Raw genomic sequence first — 13,499 nt, forward strand, 5'->3', positions numbered from 1 at the left:
AATGTTTTTTACAGTATTTACCAACATGCCTTTTTCTAAATCTAGAAAGCATGTTAGCTACTGAAAAGCAGAAGGCAATATTCACACATCCTCTAAAATACTCATCTTTCTTCTCTTAGCAGAACATCGCAAAATAACATTTTGATTTCATTATACTTGCTAGTTCTTTCAATTAGAATGGTTTTTTTGGTAGTTTTTGTTTTTAATGGGAATTATTTTTCCACTTAATTTAAAACGAGTTCAGTTTTTTTAAGCTATTTTTAGGTAAAACAAACTTGTGTTTAAATAGGGCACCTGCAGAAGATCTTGTCTCAGAATCATCCTCCAGAATATTCTGCGGATTTCTATTCTGCATATATAAATATTCTGCTTGGTGTCTTCTACATGGTCTGTAGGGACCTCAGAGAACTTCAGCATCTGGTGAGATGAACTCTTTTAGTGTTTGTTGTTGTTATTATTGTTCTTTGTTTATTTGCTTGTTTTCATGAAAAACTCTGAGAAGTCTAGATTTATTGTTTAATATGTACAAAGAGAGGATGTGTTGAACATGCTGCTCCAAGTTCTATGGTTTCCTATGTTTATTATTCCATACTTCATTATTTATTCTTCTAGTACTTGAAGGGAACATATATATAAACATGAGGGAGAAAGCCTGTTTACGAGGGTGGATAGAGATAGGACAAAGGGGAATGATCTTAAACTGAGACAGGGGAGGTTTAGGTTGGATGTTAGGAGGAAGTTCTTCACACAGAGGTTGGTGACATGCTGGAACAGGTTGCCTAGAAAGGTTGGGGATGCCCCATCCCTGGAGGCATTCAAGGCAAGGCTGGATGTGGTTCTGGGCGGCCTGGTCTTGTGGCTGGCAACTCTGCACATACCGGGGGGGTTGAAACTAGATGGTCATTGTGGTCCTTTTCAACCCAGGCAATTCTGTGATTAAATGTAACTGGTCACTCAACATTGCTAATTTAAATTAGGATTTGAAACAGCTTCTTATATTTTTCAGTAGTGTAAAATTTCCCCTTGATTTGCTCCCTACAGAGGATTTTAAGGTACCTAAGCTGCTTAGCAGCAACAAGCTAGGGCTGTGCACAATTTTACATAAACATGGCATATTAATTTGAGTCAAAGGTCTATAGTATTTATGATTGACAAGAGATACTTTCATTGTCCTTCTATTGAAATTAAAATTAGGTAAGTCAAATGTTCTTGCAATACAATAACATATGAGGAAGCAAAAATACGTTGAAGGTATTCGATAAAAGGATTTTTAACCAGGTATCAAGTGAGGAATGTGATAGCAAACAGTAAAAATAAACTAAAAAGAAAAACACACAGTTGATGCTGACTTTTGCATAAGAAAAGCAGAAAAGCAGTGCTCATTACTATCTCTGTTATTATTAAGTAAATATATTTACTGTGTACAAGGAAATATTTCTTATAGTGAGAACCCATTGAAATTTGAAAAATTTATTGTGGTCAGTAGTTACAAGCAATGAACACATTTTGCTGATGAGGTGGTCTGAATGCTTCTCTTGCATTTCCAACAGGAAAATATGTCTAAGTTTCAACTGTACTGATCTATTAACCTTAAAAGCTTTGTGTGTAGATGAGCTTGTCTCTCCAGCAGGCACAGTTCCTGCAGGGCCAGCAGTAGCGCCGCTGGTGTAGTGGTATCATGCAAGATTCCCATTCTTGCGACCCGGGTTCGATTCCCGGGCGGCGCAGAGAGGTTTTTTTTCCCTTCAGCAATAGCATGGATTTACGAAGGGGAGGTCATACCTGACCAATCTGATAAGCTGCTCTGATGAAATGACCACGTGATGGATGTGGGGAGAGCAGTGAATATCGTCCTTACGGACATCAGTAAGGCCTTCGATGCTGTCTCCCATTGTGTCCTCATAGACAAGGTGTTAATATATGGGCTGGATGAGCAGGGAATGAATTGGATCACAAACTGGCAGAGTGGCTGAGCCCACAGGAGGGCAATAAATGATGCAGAGGCCAGCTGGAGACCCTTCCCTCTCAATACTGGGTCCAGCCCTGTTTAACATCTGCATTAAACATCTGCATTAAACATCTGAATAGTGGAGCAGAGTTTGCACTCAGCAAGTTGGCAAATGAATGATGAAAAACTGAGAAGTCTGGCTGCCATCCCTTTACTCAACTCTGGTGAGAACTCACCTCAAGTGCTGTGTTCAGGTTTGAGTCCCTTTCTATAAGAAAGGTATGGAGGACTGGAAGCATGTCCAGAGAAGGGCAATTAAGCTGTTGAGGGGTCTGGAGCACAAGTCTTATAAGAAGCAGCTGAGAGATCTGGGATTGTTTAGTCTGGAGAAGTAGAGGAGACCTTTGTGGCTTTCTACACCTGTCTGAACAGAGGTTGTGACAAGGTGAGGGTTGGCCTTTTCTCCTGTTTAACTTGCAATAGGACTAGAAGGAAAGGCTTCAGGTTGTGCCAGGGGCGGTTCAGGCTGGATATTAGGGAAAACTCAGAAAGAGTGGTGAAGCACTGGAACAGGCTGCCCAGGGAGGTGTTTGAATCTCTGCCCCTGGAGATGTTCAAGAATCATTTAGATGAGGTACTAAAGGACATGGTTTATGAGGAAACGTTTGTGATAGTGGACTGTGTGATTTTGGAGGTCTTTTCCAGCCTTGGTGATTCTGATTCTAAGTATCCTACGAATGTCTTTCTTATATTAGCACAGAGATTTAGTAAGATTCAGTAGGACAAGAGGAGAATGAGCTGTGAAGATTGTCATTTTACAGTATTCTGTGTGATATTTACTTAACCATTTCAGAAAAGATTGAGATTAGATCCTTGTTAAAAGTCTCACATCCTTATCTTAGAGAAAAGGAATTTGTGTGTGAATATGTGAATGTGTTAGGACAGTTTTTATAAATCATTCCTGCTTGTCTATTTTAAATAGATGTTGCTTACTTCTGAATGTGTTGAACTGCATCTAGACTCTATAGTTCACTTCCCTTCTCATTTTTGAACTGAAGGAAAAAGTATTTTTTTAATTCCACTTTTAATTTTTAGTTACGTTATTAAAAAAATTAAAGATTACAGCCTTTGAGTACAGAAAACAGATTTTGCTGCCAACCAAGCTGATTACTTCAGCTTCTATTTAATCTGCAGAAATGTTGTAACGCTTTACAGTAGAGTATTTTTAAGTATAACAGCATAATTATTGACTGAAATAATCGTTTTTTATTATAAAACCAATTAATTATTCCATGTTCTATATTCTGTAGGTAGATCACATGGGTGGTACCTGTTTAATGTGTTGTACTTTTTACTTTCTGTAGGCTGCACTCAATTTTTCTAAATACTGCGAGCCAGTGGTCAGAAGAGAAGGTAAGCTTCTGTCCTTAATTTGAGCATGTGTATGTGAGTGCAGATGTCTTCCTGTTGACTTTCTGGAAGACTGTTTTGATCCTCATTTTGTTAATCTTTCTGGTCACAGCAGTATCACAGACTGGTTGCAGCCAGTAGGTAACATCTGCAGTAGAAGCTGGTTAAGGTTTCTGGTAGTGATTGAGGAAATGAGATGGAAATATTTTGAAAACTGTCTACTCCCCTGGAAAACTTTCTCCTCTCAAGCAGCAGTACTTCCACAAAGTAGTGACAGAAGTCATTTCTCTATCAAGACTCAGAAGAAAATAAAATCAGAGGCTCTGTCAGACTGTCCAAGAGTTTGTCAGAATAACCACAGAGAAACAGCCTTGCATTGTAGTGTATGTATGCAAATGCATAACTGTAAGGTGGCATGTAGAGTTGGGGTGTTACACTAATGGTGTCCTGCCTGTGACTGTTCAGATGCTGTAGATGTGGTTTGAGTTCCATGAGTTAAACATTTAACAGAGTTTTTTTGGGTTTGTGCAGCAAAAGAACGTGACACTCGTAAACTGTGGAAAAATATTGAACCTCATTTGAAGAAGGCAATACAGACAGTTTACCTCCGGGAAATATCCAGGTAACTTTCTGTGATTTCTTTTTCTGTTCTTATATTTAAAAAGCTTTCTTCATAAATATTTTCTTTGTCTCAATTAACTTTCATGAGCTGTGTTTCATTTTTGCTAGATAGAATCTTTATTCCTTAACCTACATTCATTTCTTGCCATATAATGTTAAGGTACCTTAGGAGAAATCTTACAAACAAATCAATATGTGTAGCACATAAAGCATACTTTAAGTAAACTAGCAGAAACAGGTTGTAGTTTGAGTTTCTCTGGTGGTCAGTGCAGATCAGTGTTGTCATGCATGGAACTGTCAAGCATGGGAATCCATCACCAGAATATACAGACACAATTACTGCTGCAGGTTTTGAACATCAGTGTTCCTTGGCTTTGTTTACTTGTTAGGTTTATATATTTGCTGTGCTTTCTGACCCTTGTTTTTTTTATCCAAGGGCAAAACATTCCTTACATTCAAAGACAATAATCGTCAGTATTAAAAGTTGCTGTACTGCTCATGCACTGAACTTAGGTTGGTATAGTTGAGATTCCTTGTTTATTTGACTTTAGGGACTGCTAGAAAAAGGACCCTACTGTTTGCTTTTAACGTTAGCTTTTGGCTTAACATCTTCTCTATCCTTCAGATTTGTGATTCTCATGTTATACCCATCTGAGTAGATAATTAATTAATGCTTGATTTCTTTATACTGATACATAATGATTTCTTCTTCGGTGAATGTCACTGAGGCCATATATTATTTGGGTAACAGAACTTTGGTGAGCAGTAGAAATCTTGGCTAAATGTATAGAAACAGTGATCATTCCTTCAAAGGAGAATAGGTTGTCCTCTGTATGAGCTAGACTTAGCTGAACTGTGAGGTGTCAATTACTTCGTTTGCCACAAATCTGTATTCATACTCAGAACTGATCTTTGTTACACAGTCTACTCACAATCTTCTTAACTTTTTATTTTCTCTTATTGTCTTTTCTAGTTAGTATGCAGTGTAACATGGTGATGTAAAATAACTTATTAATGGCTCCCACATAACTAGTTCTCCCTCTTTAGTGTTTTCTATGATTAGAGATTTGAATTTTGCCATTCTTTTTATAATAAATTTCAACTCTTTGCATAATAGTTCTGGGATTTACTTCTGCATATCTGTAAACACTGGAATTAAAACAACCATATTAATTTTTCTGGACACAGAACTGTAATTGCTCCCAAGTTTTCTTCTAATTTTAAGTTATGGCAATAGAATTTTGTTATATGCTGCTGTGCTGCCTGAACCAATATGAAAATGAAGCTTTTTTTCTACCTTTGAGGTAGACAATGTATGAAATATTGGGTTGGTAATTCGACTGAACGTTCATTTTGATTTGAGTTTTATATTATCTCTCGTTAAGCTGTTTTTGTAAGTTTTAATGGCTCATGGCTGATAAACCTAATATCTCATCAGTACATTATGGACAGGTTTTCAGCTGAGGGACTGTTCATGAGGATCTTTAAGAATGCAGTGGAACTTTAAAATGTTATTGTTAGTAGTATACTAAGCAGTAATCTGAAATCATGACATGCTAATAATGTTCCTTAGGGGAAGCTTTAAGGTGAAGATTTCTATTAAGGAAGGCATCAAACTACTTCCAGATGCTCCTTTTCACTGTCAAAATGTTCATCTTATTTTTTTCCAAAGCTTTTCAAAGAATATAAACAGCATCTTTTTTTTTTTTTTGACACAGACTTCAAAATTCCAGTATGTAATAATTATAGTGTTTTTCTCATTAGGATAAACACAGTTAAGCAAAATAAGAATAATAAAACATCAAAACTGACAGTATTTTTCCTTTATTCAATTTTGCTTTGTTTTAAAACTTAAAATGCTGTAGTAATTGGATGGAAAGGAATAGATATTTTATAATTAGCTTGTACTCAGTTGTAATTTTATACCTCCATATAATATTTTCTGTTTTTTTCATTATTGAAACTTATATTCAATGTAGTAGGACTTGATATTCTTAATTATTCTTTTACTGTAGCCTAGCTAGAGTCATGTAATTAAACTACGTACTTGGTATATGTTGATTTTTCACTAACAGAGGATTTTACATGAGGATAACAAATATTACTTTACATACTTGCATTTTCTTTCTTTTAGCTCACAGTGGGAGCGATTACAGAGTGAAGAAGGAGAACCTGGGCAGATAAAAGGTGCCAAATACAGTAACTCTGCAGAAACTTGTAATGTATACTCTTCTGATTGATTTGGTCACTGTTACCTGATAAAGCCTGACTGGAATTAATGTGCACAAGGATACATAGTGTTCAGATACTGTTGAGAGAAGTTAGGTTTTCTTTGAGAAGGCCTTCTACAAAGGATTTAACTATCTATTCCCCTTCCATATATCCCAGGAGTAATTTTTCCTTAGGTGCTGTTTGGGGTACAAGCAAATTTCTTTAAATCAGCATTTTTCCATCTAACAGTGGATGAAGTCTGACCTCTCTCCTGACTGTAAATCTATGCATGCCAACTGGCAGAACTGTCTGTGAAGTCACTATTATACCTGGTGTGTTGTACTGGTTTACCACATTTGCAAGCAAAACAGGTGCCCTATGACTATCAAATGCTGCTTACGAACAGCTTACTGAAATATAAAGTAACGTGCTTAAAAATATTAGATTTTACTGTGGATGCTATTGAGGAAATAGTGCATGATTCAACACGAACAGATCAGGTGTAGAAACAGACAATTCTTTATTAAACTGAATTGTCTGCATGTGATTTTTTTTTAATTTGTTGTTCCATGTGATCAGTATGCAATACTGAACATTCTCATTTGTAAATTAAAGCTAAAACTTGCTGCAGTTTTGTGACTACCTGAAATGAAATTACTAGGTGTTACCTAGGGCGTTTCTCATCAGACTGTGAGCACTGATTCTCAGTCTTTAAACATCTTTAATTCCTTCATTTTATTTGCTGATTTGTGGATTAGGCCATAAAGGTAGTAGTACCTCAAAGAACAAGAAACGATTGAAGTAAGTAAATGTAAATGAAGAAAATACAAGAAGGACCTTTTAGTTATCTCAATATTTTGACAGCTTGTGAAGTAAGTTGGTTGGATCATTCTATGTGAGCTGCGTAACCAAAACAACTATGGTAACAAGAATGAGGATATTTAAAAGGAAAAGTTACAAAGTACATTAAAAAGAAGGAAGGAAAATACTCAGGAGACCATACTACTTGTGCTTGTAATAGTAAGACTCTTGTATTAATGAGGTATATTATGTAGCACTAGGTCAGCTGTATTAAGTTTGAAGTCTTGAGAACGTTTTCCTTTTTATGGCGAAGAAAAGAGTAGCTGAAACTGGTGAGATGCTGAACTGCTGCTCAGAGATGCAGTGCCAGTTCTGGTGGCATTGCAGCTCAGTTCCTTGCTCAGCCGTGTCTTCCAGAGTCTGGAATGTCCATTCATTTGTTCTGTTTGCTGAAACAGTGTCCTTGTATGAAAGTATCCTTGAATTATTTTTATGGAGATCACACTTCAGTGGTTTTTGAATTGCTGATTTTTAAATAAATGTTCTGAGAAAAGTCTGTAAGGAGTTTAGGTTGTGTATTTTGTTTAGCTTCAGGCTGCCATTCCTTGCCCTTCCCTGACTTTATATCTGTGGTGTAACAGCTTAGTCAAAAGAAGCCATACTCATTCATTTCTCTGAGTAAGCCGGAGAGAAGAAAATACAGACTACATTAGTGAAAGAGGAGATTACAAACCACTGTAATTTGAAGTTGGTGGAGGTTTATACATCACTGAAATCGATTGTTTCTTTCACAGGACTTTCTGCACATGCACATGTGGAACTTCCTTACTACTCCAAATTTCTTTTAATTGCTGCTTATCTTGCCTCCTACAATCCTGTTAGGACAGATAAGAGATTCTTTCTTAAGGTAAAGTTTTTTGTTTTTTTTTCTTATACAGGACTCCATTATTCAGCAATAATGATTGTCCTGATTTGAAATGTGTTGACTGTTGTATTTTCTGTGTGTGTGTGGTATATTTATCAACACATGCATGTGTGCATGAATATATGGTATTCATGGCAGATAAGGGTGAGCAACAAAAAAAAACAAACAAACAAGAGAAGACTTTAAGAATATGAAAATGTGCTTTTCTTCTCAAAGAAAAATTGTGAATACATGTTTTGAAGTTTACTGCAGTTCCTATTGAGTACTATGCTATTATGATACTGTTTTAAATGAGTTTCATGTTTCTGGTACCAAATATTTTTTTACTTTTCTGTCTAGTCCTATATAAAGATGGAGGTGTACTTCATCTTGAGCTGTCTTAGTGTTGTGTAGATTTACTTCCCGTGTGTCATTTTGCTAACTTGCAGACCATCCGAATTAGAAAATTGAGGAAATAAAAAATGACAATTCAGATGGATATATTTTTAAAATTCAGTGGGCCATCATTTAAACTTCTCTGGAATGAAAAAGAAATGAGAGAGCTTTCTTTTCATTATATGATTGAGGGATGGAGGAAGGAGGTAGCAATGAGCAATATTAAAAAAAAAATTCACTTGTTCCTACCAGTTCTGGGTTGGATCAGAAAATATAAATAGTGCATTCCATCAAACAGTATTAGAGTGTTGTGGTGTCCACTTGGGACATGATAGGTTCATAGGTTCATAAGGTTGGAAAGGACCTACAAGATCATCCTCCTATCACCATCCCTACCCACTAAACTACTAAATCAAATCCCTTAGCACCTCATCTAAACGCTTCTTGAACAGCGCTAGGGATGGTGCCTCAACCACCTCCCTAGGCAGGCCATTCCAGTGCCTGACCACTCTTTCAGAGAAAAAATGTTTCCTCAGGTCTAATCTAAATCTTCCCCGGCGCAACTTGTGGCCATTCCCTCTCGTCCTGTCATTATTTATCAGGGAGAAGAGGCCCACCCCCTCCTCACCACAACCCCCCTTCAGGAAGTGGTAGAGTGCAATAAGGTCTCCTCTGAGCCTCCTCTTCTCCAGACTGAACAATCCCAGCTCCCTCAGCCGCTCCTCGTAAGACTTGTGCTCCAGACCCCTCACCAGTTTTGTTGCCCTTCTCTGAACACGCTCCAGGGCCTCAATGTCCTTCTTGTAGTGAGGGGCCCAAAACTGAACACAGTACTCGAGGTGCGGCCGTACCCGAGCTGAGTACAGGGGGATGATCACCTCCCTGCTCCTGCTGGTGATGATGAAGCAAGAGCTAAGGCAAGTGTGATTTTTAGGACTTCTAGTAAGAAGGATTTTACTGAGCAGCATCAGAGGCTTAAATACTGGAGGTGTAATAAAAAAGCAGAACCATAGTGGCATACTACCAGATGTAGTTCATCATTCTGGTTGATTCATTTAATTCTGCTGCTGCTATAAGAAGAAAGAGCAGAAAATAATTTGCATATCATATTTGCTCGTCTGTTGTTTTACAGCATCATGGGAAAATTAGGAAGACCAACTTTATGAAGAAACATGAAAAGGTATGTATTTTACCTTTCAAAACTGAGCTTGGGAACAAAGATTTTCTTACTACTGTACTACTAATGTCATGCTTTATTTTACCCTGTATTCTTTATTGTAGAAACAAACATTACTTAAAATAAGTTATTGGTGCATATATTGTACATAATATACATTTCTGTATGATGCATACGATTTTATTTCATGAGAATTTACTGTACCATAAATTTGTCCTCCATATCCTTTGTATAGCTAAATGTGCTCAAGAAAAATAAAGCTATTTAAAAGTCATCACAGAATGGTTTGGGTTGGAAAGAGACCTTAAAGATCATCTAGTTCCAGCCTCCATGCCATAAGCAGGGTTGCCACCCACCATCTCAGGCTGCCTAAGGCCTCATACAGACTGGCTTTGAATGCATCTGGGGATACCACCCTCTAAGCAAAAATGTAAATCTCCTCTTTTCTAGTTTATAGCCATTGTTATCAGACTGTGCAAAAAAACTGTCTCCTTCCTGCTTATAACCTCCCCTCAAGTACTGAAAGGCCTCGGAGTGGTCTCCCTGAAGCATTCTCTTCTTCAGGCTAAACAAGCACAGCTCTCCCTCAGCTTTTCTTTGTAGGAGAGGTGCTCCAGCCCTCTGAGCAACATTGTGACCCTCTCCTGGACCCCCTCCAACAGCTCCACATCCTTCTTGTGCTGAGGGTCCCAGGTCTGGATGCAGTACTGGATTGCTCAGACCCCAGTGCAACACCTCATTAGATTCTTATGTGCCCACTTTTCAAGCTTTTCCAGGTCCCTCTCAGTGGCATCCCCTCCTTTTGTTTTGTCGGCTCCACCACTCAGCTTGATGTCATCAGCAAACGTGCTGAGGATACACTCAATCCTATTATATGTCATGAATGAAGATGACGTGTATAGAGAAGCCAGGTTTCAGAATTTGTGTCGACCAGATTAAAGTCACAAATTATTTTGAAAATCACTATGATTTCTAGTTATGTTAAAATATATAAGGGCTTAAATTGGTGTGTTGAAGTTTGGGATCCTTGTGCTCCAGTCTGTTGTTTATATAGGAAGAATCAACTGACGAAAAAACAATTATTCCATCAAAGTATTAACTAGTAGTTACATGTATTATAGTTATACGTATTAACAAATGGTTATGAGTGTCTAAATATAATTGATTTTAGTGAAGCTGCACCAGTTTTTACTGACAGGTGCTTGGTGTACTACGAAAACAAGAACTTGTTTGTGTATTTGTAGATGTAATGTAAAAGGAATAATCAGACTTTAACATTTATAACCTGTTGAGTTGCTTTTGGATGAAGTCTTTTAATGCATGTGTCCTGTACATGTAGTGTCATGTGCATCTTCTCTCTGGCACATGGACTCCACAGATACTTCAAGCATTTAATTATTTTAAGGACTAATATCTTCTTGAAATACATCTGCATCTTAATTAGTTGATAAATCATTTTCAGGAGACAGAGAAGAGAAATAATTGCTGTGTCTTAGACCAGGATGTTCTTTCTGCAGCTCCTGCAGGAGTGGTGTTTTGTTTTATTCTCACAGCAATAGGATTTTCAGCCTTAGTGATGAGATGGGAACAACTAGGGAGATAAGAGCAGCTAGGAATGTGAAAGAAAGGGGAAAATAAGAGATTGGATGACAGAATATAGAGGTCCTGATCACCTTAACTGTACTGTAGAGCTTGTTCTTCTGTGTAGTTAAATGCACTTGTATCTGAATTTACTTTGTTGTGCTTCCATTAATGATGAATTCCTTTCATTTTGTTACTGTTCCTGCAGCATCAGACCTTGCAGACACAATCTATGTCCTGTAGTATAGTTACATTTTCATGGAAACTAAATACTGCCAAGTAGGTACAAAAATGGAACAGGGAGAGGTATTGAGGAAAGAAAAGTAAATGAGGATGACTGACAAGATCCATATAATTATGTAAACAGAATTAATGGTCCAGAAGTTTAAGATTTCAGTTACTTTTTCCTTTTTAATCTTTAATAGATTAATTCTTGTTTTGATGGTTTTCCATTTAGCCTACTGCCGAAGCTCTGAGCTGTTGTTCAGAAAGTGTGATTAGATGTATGCATTTAAATAAGCTTGCTTTGTTGCCCACCTATAAGTAAGTTTCATAATCAGGACAGCCCAAATTTGCAGATGGTCTCATTCTCGTACCTTTATTGTATTAAAAATTACTGCTACTATGAAGAGAATGAAAACCCTATAAATGGATACACTGAGCAGAAAATATCTGCTGTTACATTAAACTGATCGCATGCAAGAAACTGAAATATGTCATGGGGAGTGGTTAGTAGGACAGAACTTGGTAACATTTCAAGAGGTCGTCTGCTTCTACAAGAGCTCTGGCTTTCTTTAGTTAACAGGTAATAGGGCCCTTTCACTCCTAACAGCTGATGCCAGAAATACTAACTACTTGCAGACTAGAGTCTGGTTTTGAAACTTTTTCAGGCGCTGTAGTAGAGAAAAGGACTGCAGGTCCCACAGGGATCTTCCAGACCAGCATTTCTTTTACTGCCCTCTTTTATATTGCACAGAGATGCAGTGACCTATGTGTAACCTGGTATATTTGCTTTTACAGTGAACGAAATGGGAATACAGGAATAAAGGATTACATATGCAGTGTTTTAAGTAGGGGCTCATTTGCTTGTTTTTTTTTCACACCGATTATTGTGTGTGCTTACATAGCTTTGCTTAGAAAAACTTGTCTAAGATCATATTTAGAGTTTGCATTCACATAAATCCAGGAAGGTACTGCATCTAAAGTAACCTCCTATAGGCAGTGCTTGGCCAGTGGATGTGGGCATTGGAGTGCAGGGTAAGATTCATCTCATGCTAAAGTAGGTTCTGTGTTGAATCAGATAAATTGCACTATAAACTATATTGATTAGATTTCTACTGGCTATAATGGGAGCTTAGGAAACTAGTTTGGCTGTACATATCTACTTGGCAGGAAGCTAATATTAGGTGAAATAAATCCTGCCTTAAATGTTTAGGTACAGCCAGGCTTAAAATCTGGAGGCATTGCTTTCTAATTAGAAAAAGTAAATCTTTTAGATTCCATGTGAGGGAAAAAATTGTCTGTATTTACCTTGTTGCAGATAACAGTGGAATTTGTTGAGCTTCTTGGCGTGGTTGATCTGGAACAATGTTTTTCCAGTTTATTGGCAATTTTTCCTGGTGAAGCTACTTTTACAGGAGTGTGCTTCTACAGATATCAGTCTGTCAGAACATCGGATGTATTGGTGGTGTTATTATTTTGTTGGAGAAGGATTTGTCTACCTTGACTTTAACCTAGGATTTATTTTTTTAATTGGAATTTCCAGCATATGCTCGATGATACTTCAGTTGTATAACAGGGGGGTAATTGAAAAACTCTTTCTGCTCAGACCAGTTAGGTGTATAGTTCCATCTTTTAGCATTGATTAAAAAAAGATTGAAAATTCGGGTTGAGAATTTTCACCTTCTTGTACAGCTAATTTAGTTTGTGTTAAACATTCACTTTTTAAGGAATGCTTTTGATCCTCATTCTTCTTCCTGAAATTTAGATATGTGAATATGGGGTTTGCAGTTGTGGAGCTGTGAAAGGGTTAGGAGTTTTAAATGCTGGGAACATGAAACTGCACAAGCACACACAGTGACAACTGGGGAAGAGGGTTTTTTAACCACTAAGCAAAGGCATGCAGATTTGATTTGGTAGCTCTGAAAATTCATGAATAATTTTTCCGAATATGGAAGATACCTTTCTGTATGAACTGATATGAGGGTTCCCTTGGGTTTTTGCAAGTACTGTTTTGCCTCAGCTCATTCCAAATCTTCATAAATCTTATTCTTTGCTATCTTATGTTTGGAAGAATTTCTGAACTGTTCCTACTTGTGCGGGAATTTATTTTTGCCAAAGGATTCCAGTGAAGTGTAACTTGTAGAAGAAGCATTTCATTTTATTTAACTCACCCGGCTTTTCCAGAAGAAAGCATTTCTCAGATTTGAAAATTTGAATCTGTTAAAGCA

General features: G+C 37.3%; 1 protein-coding gene and 1 non-coding gene across 3 annotated transcripts in view; both read left to right on the forward strand.

Annotated features, from left to right (window-relative positions):
* Positions 1 to 13,499, forward strand: part of ORC5 (origin recognition complex subunit 5) — a 66,079-nt gene that overhangs the window by 14,221 nt on the left and 38,359 nt on the right. For both annotated transcript variants that reach the window (XM_065743650.1, XM_065743652.1), the window contains exons 7-12: positions 290 to 420; positions 3,313 to 3,361; positions 3,890 to 3,980; positions 6,114 to 6,166; positions 7,786 to 7,898; positions 9,424 to 9,471. In XM_065743650.1, coding sequence (XP_065599722.1) covers positions 290 to 420; positions 3,313 to 3,361; positions 3,890 to 3,980; positions 6,114 to 6,166; positions 7,786 to 7,898; positions 9,424 to 9,471 — 485 coding nt within the window. The remainder of the gene's footprint in view (positions 1 to 289; positions 421 to 3,312; positions 3,362 to 3,889; positions 3,981 to 6,113; positions 6,167 to 7,785; positions 7,899 to 9,423; positions 9,472 to 13,499) is intronic.
* On the forward strand, positions 1,657 to 1,727 carry TRNAG-CCC (transfer RNA glycine (anticodon CCC)). The gene has a single exon. It is a non-coding gene; the product is annotated as a tRNA-Gly (tRNA).

This window comes from Cyrtonyx montezumae, unplaced genomic scaffold (assembly GCF_038088225.1).
Source record: "Cyrtonyx montezumae isolate F1298 unplaced genomic scaffold, pur_monq_1.0 scaffold_3, whole genome shotgun sequence".
Classification (NCBI taxonomy): domain Eukaryota; kingdom Metazoa; phylum Chordata; class Aves; order Galliformes; family Odontophoridae; genus Cyrtonyx; species Cyrtonyx montezumae.